We start from the raw sequence: 16,092 nt of genomic DNA, 5'->3' as shown, positions 1-16,092 counted from the left end.
GTAATGTTCTAGGAGGAGGAATGAGGAAGACAGGAGGGTGAACAGTAGAGGTAACTGTCTCCTAATCTGTTATGTTCTAGGAGGAGGAATGAGGAAGACAGGAGGGTGAACAGTAGAGGTAACTGTCTCATAATCTGTAATGTTCTAGGAGGAGGAATGAGGAAGACAGGAGGCTGAACAGTAGAGGTAGCTGTCTCCTAATCTGTAATGTTCTAGGAGGAGGAATGAGGAAGACAGGAGGCTGAACAGTAGAGGTAGCTGTCTCCTAATCTGTAATGTTCTAGGAGGAGGAATGAGGAAGACAGGAGGCTGAACAGTAGAGGTAACTGTCTCCTAATCTGTAATGTTCTAGGAGGAGGAATGAGGAAGACAGGAGGCTGAACAGTAGAGGTAGCTGTCTCCTAATCTGTAATGTTCTAGGAGGAGGAATGAGGAAGACAGGAGGCTGAACAGGTAGAGGTAACTGTCTCCTAATCTGTAATGTTCTAGGAGGAGGAATGAGGAAGACAGGAGGCTGAACAGTAGAGGTAGCTGTCTCCTAATCTGTAATGTTCTAGGAGGAGGAATGAGGAAGACAGGAGGGTGAACAGTAGAGTTAGCTGTCTCCTAATCTGTAATGTTCTAGGAGGAGGAATGAGGAAGACAGGAGGGTGAACAGTAGAGGTAACTCTCTCCTAATCTGTAATGTTCTAGGAGGAGGAATGAGGAAGACAGGAGGCTGAACAGGTAGAGGTAACTGTCTCCTAATCTGTAGTGTTCTAGGAGGAGGAATGAGGAAGACAGGAGGGTGAACAGTAGAGGTAGCTGTCTCCTAATCTGTAATGTTCTAGGAGGAGGAATGAGGAAGACAGGAGGGTGAACAGTAGAGGTAACTGTCTCCTAATCTGTTATGTTCTAGGAGGAGGAATGAGGAAGACAGGAGGGTGAACAGTAGAGGTAACTGTCTCCTAATCTGTAATGTTCTAGGAGGAGGAATGAGGAAGACAGGAGGCTGAACAGTAGAGGTAGCTGTCTCCTAATCTGTAATGTTCTAGGAGGAGGAATGAGGAAGACAGGAGGCTGAACAGTAGAGGTAGCTGTCTCCTAATCTGTAATGTTCTAGGAGGAGGAATGAGGAAGACAGGAGGCTGAACAGTAGAGGTAACTGTCTCCTAATCTGTAATGTTCTAGGAGGAGGAATGAGGAAGACAGGAGGCTGAACAGTAGAGGTAGCTGTCTCCTAATCTGTTATGTTCTAGGAGGAGGAATGAGGAAGACAGGAGGGTGAACAGTAGAGGTAACTGTCTCCTAATCTGTAATGTTCTAGGAGGAGGAATGAGGAGAGGAAAGGAAGACAGGGGTGAGTATGGGGAGTTAGGGAGGGCGGGAAAGGAGGGGAAGATGGAGGGGAGGACGGTGGGAAAGGAGGGATGAGGGAGGGGGACAGTGGGAAAGGAGGAATGAGGGAGGGGAGGACGGTGGGAAAGGAGGGATGAGGGAGGGGAGGCAGGTGGGAAAGGAGGGATGAGGGAGGGGAGGACGGTGGGAAAGGACACACACACACACACACACACAGACACACAGATTTATGACTGTGCAGCAGGCTAGCTATGACTGGGATGTACAGCATCTACCAAAACAACACTGTATTGTATTGGCTCCATCACAGCAGGACATATCACACCTTTATGAAGGAAATGGCAGCCAGTCCAACTTGGTTTAGCATCAGATTGTGACGTCAACTTGATGTGTGTGTGACTCACCAATGTCCTGGATTTTGATGTCTGGTCTGAGTGTGTAGTCTGTTTCTGGATGTCCTGGTTCTACATTAACATCAGACACTGAGAGAGAGAGAGGGGAGGGAGGGAGAGAGAGAGAGAGAGAGAGAGAGAGAGAGGGAGAGAGAGAGAGAGAGAGAGAGAGAGAGAGAGAGAGAGAGAGAGAGAGAGAGAGAGAGGGACAGAGAGAGAGAGGGACAGAGAGAGAGAGAGAGAGAGAGAGAGAGATAATGATTAGACAGTGATTAAGAGAGAAGTCATATTGAAGTCATATAGACACACCTCTATGTAAGGGTACAGATGTGCCTTGAAGGCCTGGACTACAGCCATGGTAACGACTTCCACAACAAACTCCTAAACACATCACTTAACACTGCGCCTTACCTACATTTACCCACACTTAACTTATCATTACGTTGACCTGCAGTAGCTACTCTCCCCCTCCAAATACACTGTTCCCTGGACTGGTAAGTGTGGCATCCAGAGATGAGCCCAGCCAGAGACAGAGTGTGTTGCAGTGGAGCAGTGAGCAGTATGAGGGCTAAGGCTGTAGACGTCTGTTACACACTGGTGGAGTCCACTGGGCCCCTCGAGCCAATGTACACTGGGAGGGAGGGTTAAAACAGCCCCCGAGCCAACAGGCTTCACATTACAGTCTCACTGACACAGAGAGAGAGGGAAAGACGGGGGGGGGGGGAAAGAGAGACATGGAGAAGGAGTAGGGGTTAACACAGCCCCCCGAGCCAACAGAATGACATGAATTCTGCTAAAATATCCTCAGTGTACAACGTAAAACACCAAATAATGCATACAGAGCAGAATTAGGCAATACCTGCTAATTATCAAAATCCAGAAAAGAACCGTTAAATTCTACAACCACCTAAAAGGAAGCGATTCCCTAACCTTCGTTAACAAAGCCATCACCTACAGAGAGATGAACCTGGAGAAGAGTCCCCTAAGCAAGCTGGTCCTGGGGCTCTGTTCACAAACACAAACAGACCCCACAGAGCCCCAGGACAGCAACACAATTAGACACAACCAAATCATGAGAAAACAAAAAGATAATTACTTGACACAATGGAAAGAATATATAAAAAAACTGAGCAAACTAGAATGCTATTTGGTCCTAAACAGAGAGTACACAGTGGCAGAATACCTGACCACTGTGACTGACCCAGACTTAAGGAAAGCTTTAACTATGTACAGACTCAGTGAGCATAGCCTTGCTATTGAGAAAGGCCGCAGTAGGCAGACCTGGCTCTCAAGAGAAGACAGGCTATGTGCACACTGCCCACAAAATGAGGTGGAAACTGAGCTGCACTTCCTAACCTCCTGCCAAATGTATGACCATATTAGAGACACACATTTCCCTCAGATTACACAGATCCACAAAGAATTTGAAAACAAATCCAACTCCCATATCTACAGGGGTAAATACCACAGTGGGCCATCACAGCAGCAAGATTTGTGACCTGTTGCCACAAGAAAAGGGCAACCAGTGAAGAACAAACACCATTGTAAATACAACCCATATTTATGTTGATTTATTTTCCCTTTTGTACTTTAACTAATTACATATAATATGACATTTGAAATGTCTTTATTATTTTGGAACTTCTGTGAGTGTAATGTTTACTGTACATTTATTATGATTAATTTCACTTTTGTTTATTATCTATTTCACTTGCTTTGGCAATGCACACGTTTCCCATGCCAATAAATCCCCTTAAATTGAAAATTGAAATTGAGAGAGAGAGAGAATGAGAGAGAATGAGAGAGAATGAGAGAGAGAATGAGAGAGAGAATGAGAGAGAGAATGAGAGAGAGAACGAGAGAGAGAGAATGAGAGAGAGAGAGAATGAGAGAAAATGAGAGAGAGAGAATGAGAGAGAGAATGAGAGAGAGAATGAGAGAGGATGAGAGAGAGAGAACGAGAGAGAGAATGAGAGAGAGAATGAGAGAGAGAATGAGAGAGAGAGAATGAGAGAGAGAGAATGAGAGAGAGAGAATGAGAGAGAAAATGAGAGAGAGAATGAGAGAAAGAGAGAATGAGAGAAAGGATGAGAGAGAGAGAATGAGAGAGAGAATGAGAGAGAGAGAGAGAGAGAGAGAGAGAGAGTAAGAGAGAGAGTAAGAGAGAGAATGAGAGAGAGAATGAGAGAGAGAATGAGAGAGAGAGAACGAGAGAGAGAGAGAATGAGAGAGCGAGAATGAGAGAGAGAGAGAATGAGAGAGAGAAATAGAGAGAGAATGAGAGCGAGAATGAGAGAGAGAGAACGAGAGAGAGAGAATGAGAGAGAGAATGAGAGAGAGAGAATGAGAGAGAGAGAATGAGAGACAGAGAATGAGAGAGAGAGAACGAGAGAGAGAGAATGAGAGAGAGAATGAGAGAGAGAGAATGAGAGAGAGAGAATGAGAGAGAGAGAATGAGAGACAGAGAGAGAGAGAGACAGAACAAGAGAGGGATGGGGAGGAGAGGTGTGTATTCATGTGCATGAATGTGCAGGGGAGGACAGAGGCAGAAACAGGGGAGGACAGAGGCAGAAACAGGGGAGGACAGGCAGAAACAGGGGAGGACAGAGGCAGAAACAGGGGAGGACAGAGACAGAAACAGAGGAGGACAGAGACAGAAACAGGGGAGACAGAAACAGGGGAGGACAGAGACAGAAACAGGGGAGGACAGAGGCAGAAACAGGGGAGGACAGAGGCAGAAACAGAGGAGGACAGAGACAGAGGCAGAAACAGGGGAGGACAGAGACAGAAACAGGGGAGGACAGAGACAGAAACAGGGAAGGACAGAGACAGAAACAGGGAAGGACAGAGACAAAAACAGGGAAGGACAGAGACAGAGACAGGGGAGGACAGAGGCAGAAACAGGGGAGGACAGAGACAGAGGCAGAAACAGGCAAGAACAGAGACAGAAACAGAGAAGGACAGAGACAGAAACAGGGGAGGACAGAGACAGAAACAGGGGAGGACAGAGACAGAAACAGGGGAGGACAGGCAGAAACAGGGGAGGACAGAGACAGGGAAGTACAGATACAGAAACAGGGAAGGACAGAGACAGAGATAGAGACAGGGAAGGACAGAGACAGAGACAGAAACAGGGGAGGACAGAGAAAGAAATAGGGGAGGACAGAGACAGAAACAGGGAAGACAGAGACAGAAACAGGGGAGGACAGAGACAGAAACAGGGGAGGACAGAGACAGAAACAGGCGAGGACAGAGGCAGAAACAGGGGTGGACAGAGACAGAAACAGGGAAGGACAGAGACAGAAACAGGGGAGGACAGAGGCAGAAACAGGGGAGGACAGAGGCAGAAACAGGGGAGGACAGAGGCAGAAACAGGGGAAAACATAGACAGAAACATGGGAGGACAGAGACAGAAACAGGGAAGACAGAGACAGAAACAGGGGAGGACAGAGACAGAAACAGGGGAGGACAGAGACAGAAACAGGGAAGACAGAGACAGAAACAGGGGAGGACAGAGACAGAAACAGGGGAGGACAGAGACAGAAACAGGCGAGGACAGAGGCAGAAACAGGGGTGGACAGAGACAGAAACAGGGAAGGACAGAGACAGAAACAGGGGAGGACAGAGGCAGAAACAGGGGAGGACAGAGGCAGAAACAGGGGAGGACAGAGGCAGAAACAGGGGAAAACATAGACAGAAACATGGGAGGACAGAGACAGAAACAGGGAAGACAGAGACAGAAACAGGGGAGGACAGAGACAGAAACAGGGGAGGACAGAGACAGAAACAGGGGAGGACAGAGACAGAAACAGGGAAGACAGAGACAGAAACAGGGGAGGACAGAGGCAGAAACAGGCGAGAACAGAGACAGAAACAGAGAAGGACAGAGACAGAAACAGCGGAGGACAGAGGCAGAAACAGGGGAGGACAGAGACAGAGGCAGAAACAGGCGAGAACAGAGACAGAAACAGAGAAGGACAGAGACAGAAACAGGGGAGGACAGAGACAGAAACAGGGGAGGACAGAGACAGAAACAGGGGAGGACAGGCAGAAACAGGGGAGGACAGAGACAGAAACAGGGGAGGACAGAGACAGAAACAGGGGAGGACAGAGACAGAAACAGGGGAGGACAGAGACAGAAACAGGGAAGGACAGAGACAGAGACAGGGGAGGACAGAGACAGAGACAGGGAAGGAAATAGGCAGAAACAGGGGAGAACAGAGACAGAGACAGGGAAGACAGAGACAGAAACAGGGGAGGACAGAGACAGAGACAGGGGAGGACAGAGAAAGAAATAGGGGATGACAGAGACAGAAACAGGGGAGGACAGAGACAGAAACAGGGGAGGACAGAGAAAGAAATAGGGGATGACAGAGACAGAAACAGGGAAGGACAGAGACAGAAACAGGGAAGGACAGAGACAGAAACAGGGGAGGACAGAGACAGAAACAGGGGAGGACAGAGAAAGAAATAGGGGATGACAGAGACAGAAACAGGGAAGGACAGAGACAGAAACAGGGGAGGACAGAAACAGGGAAGACAGAGACAGAGACAGGGGAGGACAGAGACAGAGACAGGGAAGGAAATAGGCAGAAACAGGGGAGGACAGAGACAGAGACAGGGAAGACAGAGACAGAGACAGGGGAGGACAGAGAAAGAAATAGGGGATGACAGAGACAGAAACAGGGGAGGACAGAGACAGAAACAGGGGAGGACAGAGAAAGAAATAGGGGATGACAGAGACAGAAACAGGGAAGGACAGAGACAGAAACAGGGGAGGACAGAGACAGAAACAGGGGAGGACAGAGACAGAAACAGGGAAGGACAGAGACAGAAACAGGGGAGGACAGAGACAGAAACAGGGAAGGACAGAGACAGAAACAGGGGAGGACAGAGACAGAAACAGGGGAGGACAGAGACAGAGACAGGGGAGGACAGAGACAGAAACAGGGAAGACAGAGACAGAAACAGGGGAGGACAGAGACAGGGAAGTACAGAGACAGAAACAGGGAAGGACAGAGACAGAGATAGAGACAGGGAAGGACAGAGACAGAGACAGAAACAGGGGAGGACAGAGAAAGAAATAGGGGAGGACAGAGACAGAAACAGGGAAGACAGAGACAGAAACAGGGGAGGACAGAGGCAGAAACAGGGGTGGACAGAGACAGAAACAGGGAAGGACAGAGACAGAAACAGGGGAGGACAGAGGCAGAAACAGGGGAGGACAGAGGCAGAAACAGGGGAGGACAGAGGCAGAAACAGGGGAAAACATAGACAGAAACAGTGGAGGACAGAGACAGAAACAGGGAAGACAGAGACAGAAACAGGGGAGGACAGAGACAGAAACAGGGGAGGACAGAGACAGAAACAGGGGAGGACAGAGACAGAAACAGGGAAGACAGAGACAGAAACAGGGGAGGACAGAGACAGAAACAGGGGAGGACAGAGACAGAAACAGGGAAGACAGAGGCAGAAACAGGGGAGGACAGAGACAGAGGCAGAAACAGGCGAGAACAGAGACAGAAACAGAGAAGGACAGAGACAGAAACAGGGGAGGACAGAGGCAGAAACAGGGGAGGACAGAGACAGAGGCAGAAACAGGCGAGAACAGAGACAGAAACAGAGAAGGACAGAGACAGAAACAGGGGAGGACAGAGACAGAAACAGGGGAGGACAGAGACAGAAACAGGGGAGGACAGGCAGAAACAGGGGAGGACAGAGACAGAGACAGAAACAGGGGAGGACAGAGACAGAAACAGGGGAGGACAGAGACAGAAACAGGGGAGGACAGAGACAGAAACAGGGAAGGACAGAGACAGAGACAGGGGAGGACAGAGACAGGGAAGGAAATAGGCAGAAACAGGGGAGAACAGAGACAGAGACAGGGAAGACAGAGACAGAAACAGGGGAGGACAGAGACAGAGACAGGGGAGGACAGAGAAAGAAATAGGGGATGACAGAGACAGAAACAGGGGAGGACAGAGACAGAAACAGGGGAGGACAGAGAAAGAAAGAGGGGATGACAGAGACAGAAACAGGGAAGGACAGAGACAGAAACAGGGAAGGACAGAGACAGAAACAGGGGAGGACAGAGACAGAAACAGGGGAGGACAGAGAAAGAAATAGGGGATGACAGAGACAGAAACAGGGGAGGACAGAAACAGGGAAGACAGAGACAGAGACAGGGGAGGACAGAGACAGAGACAGGGAAGGAAATAGGCAGAAACAGGGGAGAACAGAGACAGAGACAGGGAAGACAGAGACAGAAACAGGGGAGGACAGAGACAGAGACAGGGGAGGACAGAGAAAGAAATAGGGGATGACAGAGACAGAAACAGGGGAGGACAGAGACAGAAACAGGGGAGGACAGAGAAAGAAATAGGGGATGACAGAGACAGAAACAGGGAAGGACAGAGACAGAAACAGCGAAGGACAGAGACAGAAACAGGGGAGGACAGAGACAGAAACAGGGGAGGACAGAGACAGAAACAGGGAAGGACAGAGACAGAAACAGGTGAGGACAGAGACAGAAACAGGGAAGGACAGAGACAGAAACAGGGGAGGACAGAGACAGAAACAGGGGAGGACAGAGAAAGAAATAGGGGATGACAGAGACAGAAACAGGGAAGGACAGAGACAGAAACAGGGGAGGACAGAAACAGGGAAGACAGAGACAGAAACAGGGGAGGACAGAGACAGAAACAGGGACGGACAGAGACAGAAACAGGGAAAGACAGAGACAGAGACAGGGAAGGACAGAGACAGAGACAGAAACAGGGGAGAACAGAGACAGGAACAGAAACAGGGAAGACAGAGACAGAAGCAGGGGAGGACAGAGACAGAGACAGAAACAGGGAAGGACAGAAACAGAGGAGGACAGAGACAGAGACAGAAACAGGGAAGGACAGAGACAGAAACATTGGAGGACAGAGACAGGGAAGGACAGAGACAGAAGCAGGGGAGGACAGAGACAGAGACAGAAACAGGGGAGAACAGAGACAGGAACAGAAACAGGGAAGACAGAGACAGAAACATTGGAGGACAGAGACAGGGAAGGACAGAGACAGAAGCAGGGGAGGACAGAGACAGAGACAGAAACAGGGAAGGACAGAAACAGAGGAGGACAGAGACAGAGACAGAAACAGGGAAGGACAGAGACAGAAACAGGGGAGAACAGAGGCAGAAACAGGGGTGGACAGAGACAGAAACAGGGAAGACAGAGACAGAAACAGGGGAGGACAGAGACAGAAACAGGGAAGGACAGAGACAGAAACAGGGGAGGACAGAGACAGAAACAGGGAAACACAGAGACAGAAACAGGGAAGGACAGAGACAGAGACAGGGAAGGACAGAGACAGAGACAGAAACAGGGGAGAACAGAGACAGGAACAGGGGAGGACAGAGACAGGAACAGAAACAGGGAAGACAGAGACAGAAACAGGGGAGGACAGAGACAGAAACAGGGAAGGACAGAGACAGAAACAGGGAAGGACAGAGACAGAAACAGGGAAGGACAGAGACAGAGACAGAAACAGGGGAGAACAGAGACAGAAACAGGGGAGGACAGAGACAGAAACATTGGAGGACAGAGACAGGGAATGACAGAGACAGAAACAGAAACAGGGGAGGACAGAAACAGGGAAGACAGAGACAGAAACAGGGGAGGACAGAGACAGAGACAGGGAAGGACAGAGACAGAGACAGAAACAGGGAAGACAGAGACGGAAACAGGGGAGGACAGAGACAGAGACAGGGAAGGACAGAGACAGAGACAGAAACAGGGGAGAACAGAGACAGGAACAGAAACAGGGAAGACAGAGACAGAAACATTGGAGGACAGAGACAGGGAAGGACAGAGACAGAAGCAGGGGAGGACAGAGACAGAGACAGAAACAGGGAAGGACAGAAACAGAGGAGGACAGAGACAGAGACAGAAACAGGGAAGGACAGAGACAGAAACAGGGGAGGACAGAGACAGAAACAGGGGAGGACAGAGACAGAAACAGGGGAGGACAGAGACAGAAACAGGCGAGGACAGAGGCAGAAACAGGGGTGGACAGAGACAGAAACAGGGAAGACAGAGACAGAAACAGGGGAGGACAGAGACAGAAACAGGGGAGGACAGAGACAGAAACAGGGGAGGACAGAGACAGAAACAGGGAAGGACAGAGACAGAAACAGGGAAGGACAGAGACAGAGACAGGGAAGGACAGAGACAGAGACAGAAACAGGGGAGAACAGAGACAGGAACAGGGGAGGACAGAGACAGAGACAGGAACAGAAACAGGGAAGACAGAGACAGAAACATTGGAGGACAGAGACAGGGAAGGACAGAGACAGAGACAGAAACAGGGAAGGACAGAAACAGGGGAGGACAGAGACAGAGACAGAAACAGGGGAGGACAGAGACAGAAACAGGGAAGGACAGAGACAGAAGCAGGGGAGGACAGAGACGGAGACAGAATCAACCAGCGCTTGTGAGGAATGGTTTGTATGTGGAAAGAGAGAGGGAGAGAGAGAGGAAGGGAGAGTGGATAGGTTAATACAACAGGCAGTGAGAGAGAGAGAGAGTTGAGAGGACTGGCTAGTTGAACTACAGGATCAAAGCTGAACTAGAGAGAGAGAGAGAGTTGAGAGGACTGGCTAGTTGAACTACAGGATCAAAGCTGAACTAGGGAGAGAGTTGAGAGGACTGGCTAGTTGAACTACAGGATTAAAGCTGAACTAGAGAGAGAGAGAGAATTGAGAGGACTGGCTAGTTGAACTACAGGATCAAAGCTGAACTAGAGAGAGAGAGAGAGTTGAGAGGACTGGCTAGTTGAACTACAGGATTAAAGCTGAACTAGAGAGAGAGAGAGAGAGAGAGAGAGAGAGAGAGAGAGAGAGAGAGAGAGAGAGAGAGAGAGAGAGAGAGAGAGAGAGAGAGAGAGAGAGTTGAGAGGACTGGCTAGTTGAACTACAGGATCAAAGCTGAACTAGAGAGAGAGAGAGTTGAGAGGACTGGCTAGTTGAACTACAGGATCAAAGCTGAACTAGAGAGAGAGAGAGAGTTGAGAGGACTGGCTAGTTGAACTACAGGATCAAAGCTGAACTAGAGAGAGAGTTGAGAGGACTGGCTAGTTGAACTACAGGATCAAAGCTGAACTAGAGAGAGTTGAGAGGACTGGCTAGTTGAACTACAGGATCAAAGCTGAACTAGAGAGAGGTGACCACACATGGGAATAAATGAATTCTGACAGAGAGATAGAGGGGGGAGGGATGTGTTCATGTTTAATGTTAGCTGTGGTCCTCTCCTCTGAGCAGTACTGTTAGAGTGTGCCTACAGTATCTGTGAGGTAAGAGAGAGAACCAGTGGGTTGAGGAGAGGTACATCTGTATTCTACTGTGAGGGAAATGCTGCAAGGGAAACTCAGCAGAGTATAAATAGCTGTGATTGTTTTAGAGAGAGAGAAATAGAGAGAGAGAGGGAGAGAGAGGGAGAGAGAGAAAGAGTAGGAGAGAGAGAGAGTGGGAGAGAGAGAGAGAGGGAGAGGCAGAGGGAAAGAGTAGGAGAGAGAGTGGGAGAGAGAGAGTGGGAGAGAGAGAGTGGGAGAGAGAGAGAGAGAAAGAGTAGGAGAGAGAGAGACAGAGAGAGAGCAAAAGGGAGAGCATGGTGTGTGTGTGTGTGTGTGTGTGTGTGTGTGTGTGTGTGTGTGTGTGTGTGTGTGTGTGTGTGTGTGTGTGTGTGTGTGTGTGTGTGTGTGTGTGTGTGTGTGTGTGTGTCTCACCTGTGGAGCAGCAGACATACACTCTCAGTCTGAGGCAGCTGCGACCGTGGTGATGAGTGGGTGTAGCTGTTAACACACAACACACAAACATTTAATAAACCAGAAAGAGTTAAACATTTAATAAACCAGAAAGAGTCAAACATTTAATAAACCAGAAAGAGTTAAACATTTAATAAACCAGAAAGAGTCAAACATGTAATAAACCAGAAAGAGTTAAACATTTAATAAACCAGAAAGAGTTAAACATTTAATAAACCACAAAGAGTTAAACATTTAATAAACCAGAAAGAGTCAAACATTTAATAAACCAGAAAGAGTCAAACATTTAATAAACCAGAAAGAGTTAAACATTTAATAAACCAGAAAGAGTCAAACATTTAATAAACCAGAAAGAGTTAAACATTTAATAAACCAGAAAGAGTCAAACATTTAATAAACCAGAACGAGTCAAACATTTAATAAACCAGAAAGAGTTAAACATTTAATAAACCAGAAAGAGTTAAACATTTAATAAACCAGAAAGAGTTAAACATTTAATAAACCAGAAAGAGTCAAACATGCTACCAGCGTGCACACATGATGATGTCATTTAGGACACCACTAGAACTGACATAGTAGTACTCCTCACCCATGGTATGTGGTAGTATTGTACTGTAGCTATAGTATAGCAGTAGTATTATATTAGTAGTAATATAGTAATAATATCAATACACACAAATGAGGCCCATGTCATAGTGGTATATGATAGTAGTATAGAAGTATAGTCACAGATGTAGTAATACTCCTGGCCCACGTGGTAGTGGTGGTAGTATGATAATAGTATAGTATAGTAGTATACTCACAGATGTAGTAATACTCCTGGCCCACGTGGCAGTGGTAGTAGTATAATAGTAGGATAGTGTAGTAGTATACTCACATATGTAGTAATACTCCTGACCCACGTGGTGGTGATAGTAGTATCATAGTAGTATAGTACAGTAGTATACTCACAGATGTAGTAATACTCCTGGCCCACATGGTAGTGGTAGTAGTATGATAGTAGTATAGTATAGTAGTATACTCACAGATGTAGTAATACTCCTGGTCCACGTGGTAGTGGTAGTAGTATGATAGTAGTATAGTAGAGTAGTATACTCACAGATGTAGTAATACTCCTGGTCCACGTGGTAGTGGTAGTAGTATGATAGTAGTATAGTAGAGTAGTATACTCACAGATGTAGTAATACTCCTGACCCACGTGGTGGTGATAGTAGTATCATAGTAGTATAGTACAGTAGTATACTCACAGATGTAGTAATACTCCTGGCCCACATGGTAGTGGTAGTAGTATGATAGTAGTATAGTATAGTAGTATACTCACAGATGTAGTAATACTCCTGGTCCACGTGGTAGTGGTAGTAGTATGATAGTAGTATAGTAGAGTAGTATACTCACAGATGTAGTAATACTCCTGGCCCACGTGGAACTCGTAGCCCAGGGAGAAGGCGCTGTAGCGCTGGAACTTCTCTGAGAATTTGATTGGTGCGTGGGGGCGGTTACACTCCCACCTCTTGAAGCCCAGCTGGGGGTCACAGGTCCTGTAACCACGGTAGCTGACCATGTAGAGGATGTACTGCTCCCCGGTGCCCACCACGCGCTGGCTGTCATTGTAGTGGGGACAGTAGATGTCCAGGTAGTCGTTCACATTCACCTGCACCGTGTAGCCCTCCCTACGCAGACTGGAGAGACAGCAGAGGAGAGGTGGGACGTTAGGAGCAATCAACTAATCAATTAATCAGTTTGTAAATCAATCAATCAACCAACCAATCATTAAATGGACCAGCCGACTAACCAACCAATCAACCAATCAGCCAACAAATCATTCAATTAACCAATCAATCAATCGTTATGTCTATTACTCCATCTGTGTGTATGTATAGAGAAACAACCCCAAGCTGACTGTGGGCAGGGCTGTCACTGCAGGATTCTGTTGTCAAGTCAGAGTCAAGTGAAGTGTCATGTTTATAACCAGAGACGCACTCTTCACTCTCTATCCTCCTGACCAATCACACCCTGTTACACAGTCCTGCCTCCTGACCAATCACACCCTGTTAAACAGTCCTGCCTCCTGACCAATCACACCCTGTTAAACAGTCCTGCCTCCTGACCAATCCCACCCTGTTAAACAGTCCTGCCTCCTGACCAATCACACCTTGTTAAACAGTCCTGCCTCCTGACCAATCACACCGTGTTAAACAGTCCTGCCTCCTGACCAATCACACCCTGTTAAACAGTCCTGCCTCCTGACCAATCACACCCTGTTAAACAGTCCTGCCTCCTGACCAATCACACCCTGTTAAACAGTCCTGCCTCCTGACCCACTAATTATCAAAATCCAGGAAAGAGACGTTCAATTCTACAACCACCTAAAAGGAAGCGATTCCCAAACCTTCCATAACAAAGCCATCACCTACAGAGAGATGAACCTGGAGAAGAGTCCCCTAAGCAAGCTGGTCCTGGGACTCTGTTCACAAACACAAACAGACCCCACAGAGCCCCAGGACAGGAACACAATTAGACCCAATGAAATCATGAGAAAACAAAAAGATAATTACTTTACACATTTGAAAGAATCAACAAAAAACTGAGCAGACATGGCTCTCAAGAGAAGACAGGCTATGTGCACACTGCCCACAAAATGAGGTGGAAACTGGGCTGCACTTCCTAACCTCCTGCCAAATGTATGACCATATTAGAGACACACATTTCCCTCAGATTACACAGACCCACAAAGAATTCGAAAACAAATCTAATTTTGATCAACTTTCATATCTACTGGGTGAAATACAACGGTGTTCCACCACAGCAGCAAGATTTGTGACCTGTTGCCACAAGAAAAGGGCAACCAGCGAAGAACAAACACCATTGTAAATAGAGAGAGGGAGAGAGGGAGAGAGGGAGTGTGTAAAGACAGGTAGAGAGGTAGAGAGAGGTAGAGAGAGTGTGTGTAGAGAGAGAGGTAGAGAGAGAGAGTGTGTAGAGAGAGGGAGAGAATGTAGAGAGAGTGTGTGTAGAGAGAGGGAGAGAGAGAGGTAGAGAGAAAGTGTGTGTAGAGAGAGGGAGAGAGAGAGAGGTAGAGAGAGGTACAGAGAGAGTGTGTGTAGAGAGAGGGAGAGAATGTAGAGAGAGAGTGTGTGTAGAGAGAGGGAGAGAGAGAGAGGTAGAGAGAGGTACAGAGAGAGTGTGTGTAGAGAGAGGGAGAGAATGTAGAGAGAGAGTGTGTGTAGAGAGAGGGAGAGAGAGAGGTAGAGAGAAAGTGTGAGGAGAGAGAGGGATTGAAGACTCAAGGACCCCAGGGTCACAAACTGGCTTTCAAAGTGTAAGAGGAGCTCAGGACCCTACACACACACACACACCTCACACACACCTCACACACAACACACCACTGGCCCCTATACCCACAGCTCGTATATCAATGTTAACACAACGTCGCACACACATCACATGTCAACGTTCAAGCGACGTTCCCCAAGCTCATATATCAGCATCACCCCTAAAAAGACTCTGGCTGACAGGGAAAGGTGGGCTGTGTGTGTGTGTGTGTGTGTGTGTGTGTGTGTGTGTGTGTGTGTGTGTGTGTGTGTGTGTGTGTGTGTGTGTGTGTGTGTGTGTGTGTGTTTCTGTGTGTGTGTGTATCTGTGTGTGTGTGTGTGTGTGTGTTTCTGTGTGTGTGTGTTTCTGTGTGTGTGTGTGTGTGTGTGTGTGTGTGTGTGTGTGTGTGTGTGTGTGTGTGTGTGTGTGTGTGTGTGTGTGTGTGTGTGTGTGTGTGTGTGTTACAGGAGGAGATGGATTCTTCCCTGACATGAAAAGCTCTTCTTTTTCTCCTCAGCTCAGAAACAAGCCCCTGTCTGTCTGTGTGACAGAGAGAAGCTGCACAGCTCTAAATCATCACACACACACACACACACACACACACACACACACACACACACACACACACACACACACACACACACACACACACACACACACACACACACACACACACACACACACACAGAAACACACACACACACACACACACAGAAACACACACACACACACACACACACACAGAAGCACACACACACAGAAACACATAAGGCCATATCAATTCACAAGGGGGCAGCAGAGTGACACTGCAAGCTTCAGCTCCCCTCTGGCCCTCCTTCTCTCCACCTCTCCCCTCCATCTCGCTTTCATTCCATCTCTTCACTATTTTTATCTCCCCCTTTTCTCCCCTCTTCATCTCTCTCTCTCTCTTACTCTCTCCATCTTTCTCTCTCTTCCGCTCTCTCTCTCTCTCTCTCTTCCTATCACTCTCTCTCTCTTCCTCTCTCTCTCTCTCTTCCTCTCTCTCTCTCTCTTCCTATCACTCTCTCTGTTCTAGGTCACGTCTCCAGGGAGATTATTATTCAATTATTAAATGAAGATCAAAATGCTCCAACGTCTCCCTCTCTCTCCATCACTCCAAGCTTCCTCTCCATCCCTCCCTAATCTCCTATTTTCCTTCATTAATGCCTCCTCTTTCAGTCCTCTTCTCCTCCTTTCCCTTTCTATCCCTCTCTCTTATATAC

At 47.7% G+C, this 16,092-nt stretch overlaps 1 protein-coding gene across 2 annotated transcripts in view; it reads right to left on the bottom strand.

Moving 5' to 3' along the window:
- The window catches only part of LOC106595655 (ephrin-A3), a 133,647-nt gene that overhangs the window by 12,489 nt on the left and 105,066 nt on the right, over positions 1-16,092 (bottom strand). For both annotated transcript variants that reach the window (XM_045698809.1, XM_045698812.1), the window contains exons 2-4: positions 12,932-13,215; positions 11,498-11,563; positions 1,743-1,820 (exon numbers count right to left, since the gene is read on the bottom strand). In XM_045698809.1, coding sequence (XP_045554765.1) covers positions 1,743-1,820; positions 11,498-11,563; positions 12,932-13,215 — 428 coding nt within the window. The remainder of the gene's footprint in view (positions 1-1,742; positions 1,821-11,497; positions 11,564-12,931; positions 13,216-16,092) is intronic.

This window comes from Salmo salar, chromosome ssa02 (assembly GCF_905237065.1).
Source record: "Salmo salar chromosome ssa02, Ssal_v3.1, whole genome shotgun sequence".
NCBI lineage: Eukaryota > Metazoa > Chordata > Actinopteri > Salmoniformes > Salmonidae > Salmo > Salmo salar.
Note: the sequence above shows the minus strand (reverse complement) of the source record. Positions and strands in the feature narration are given on the sequence as shown.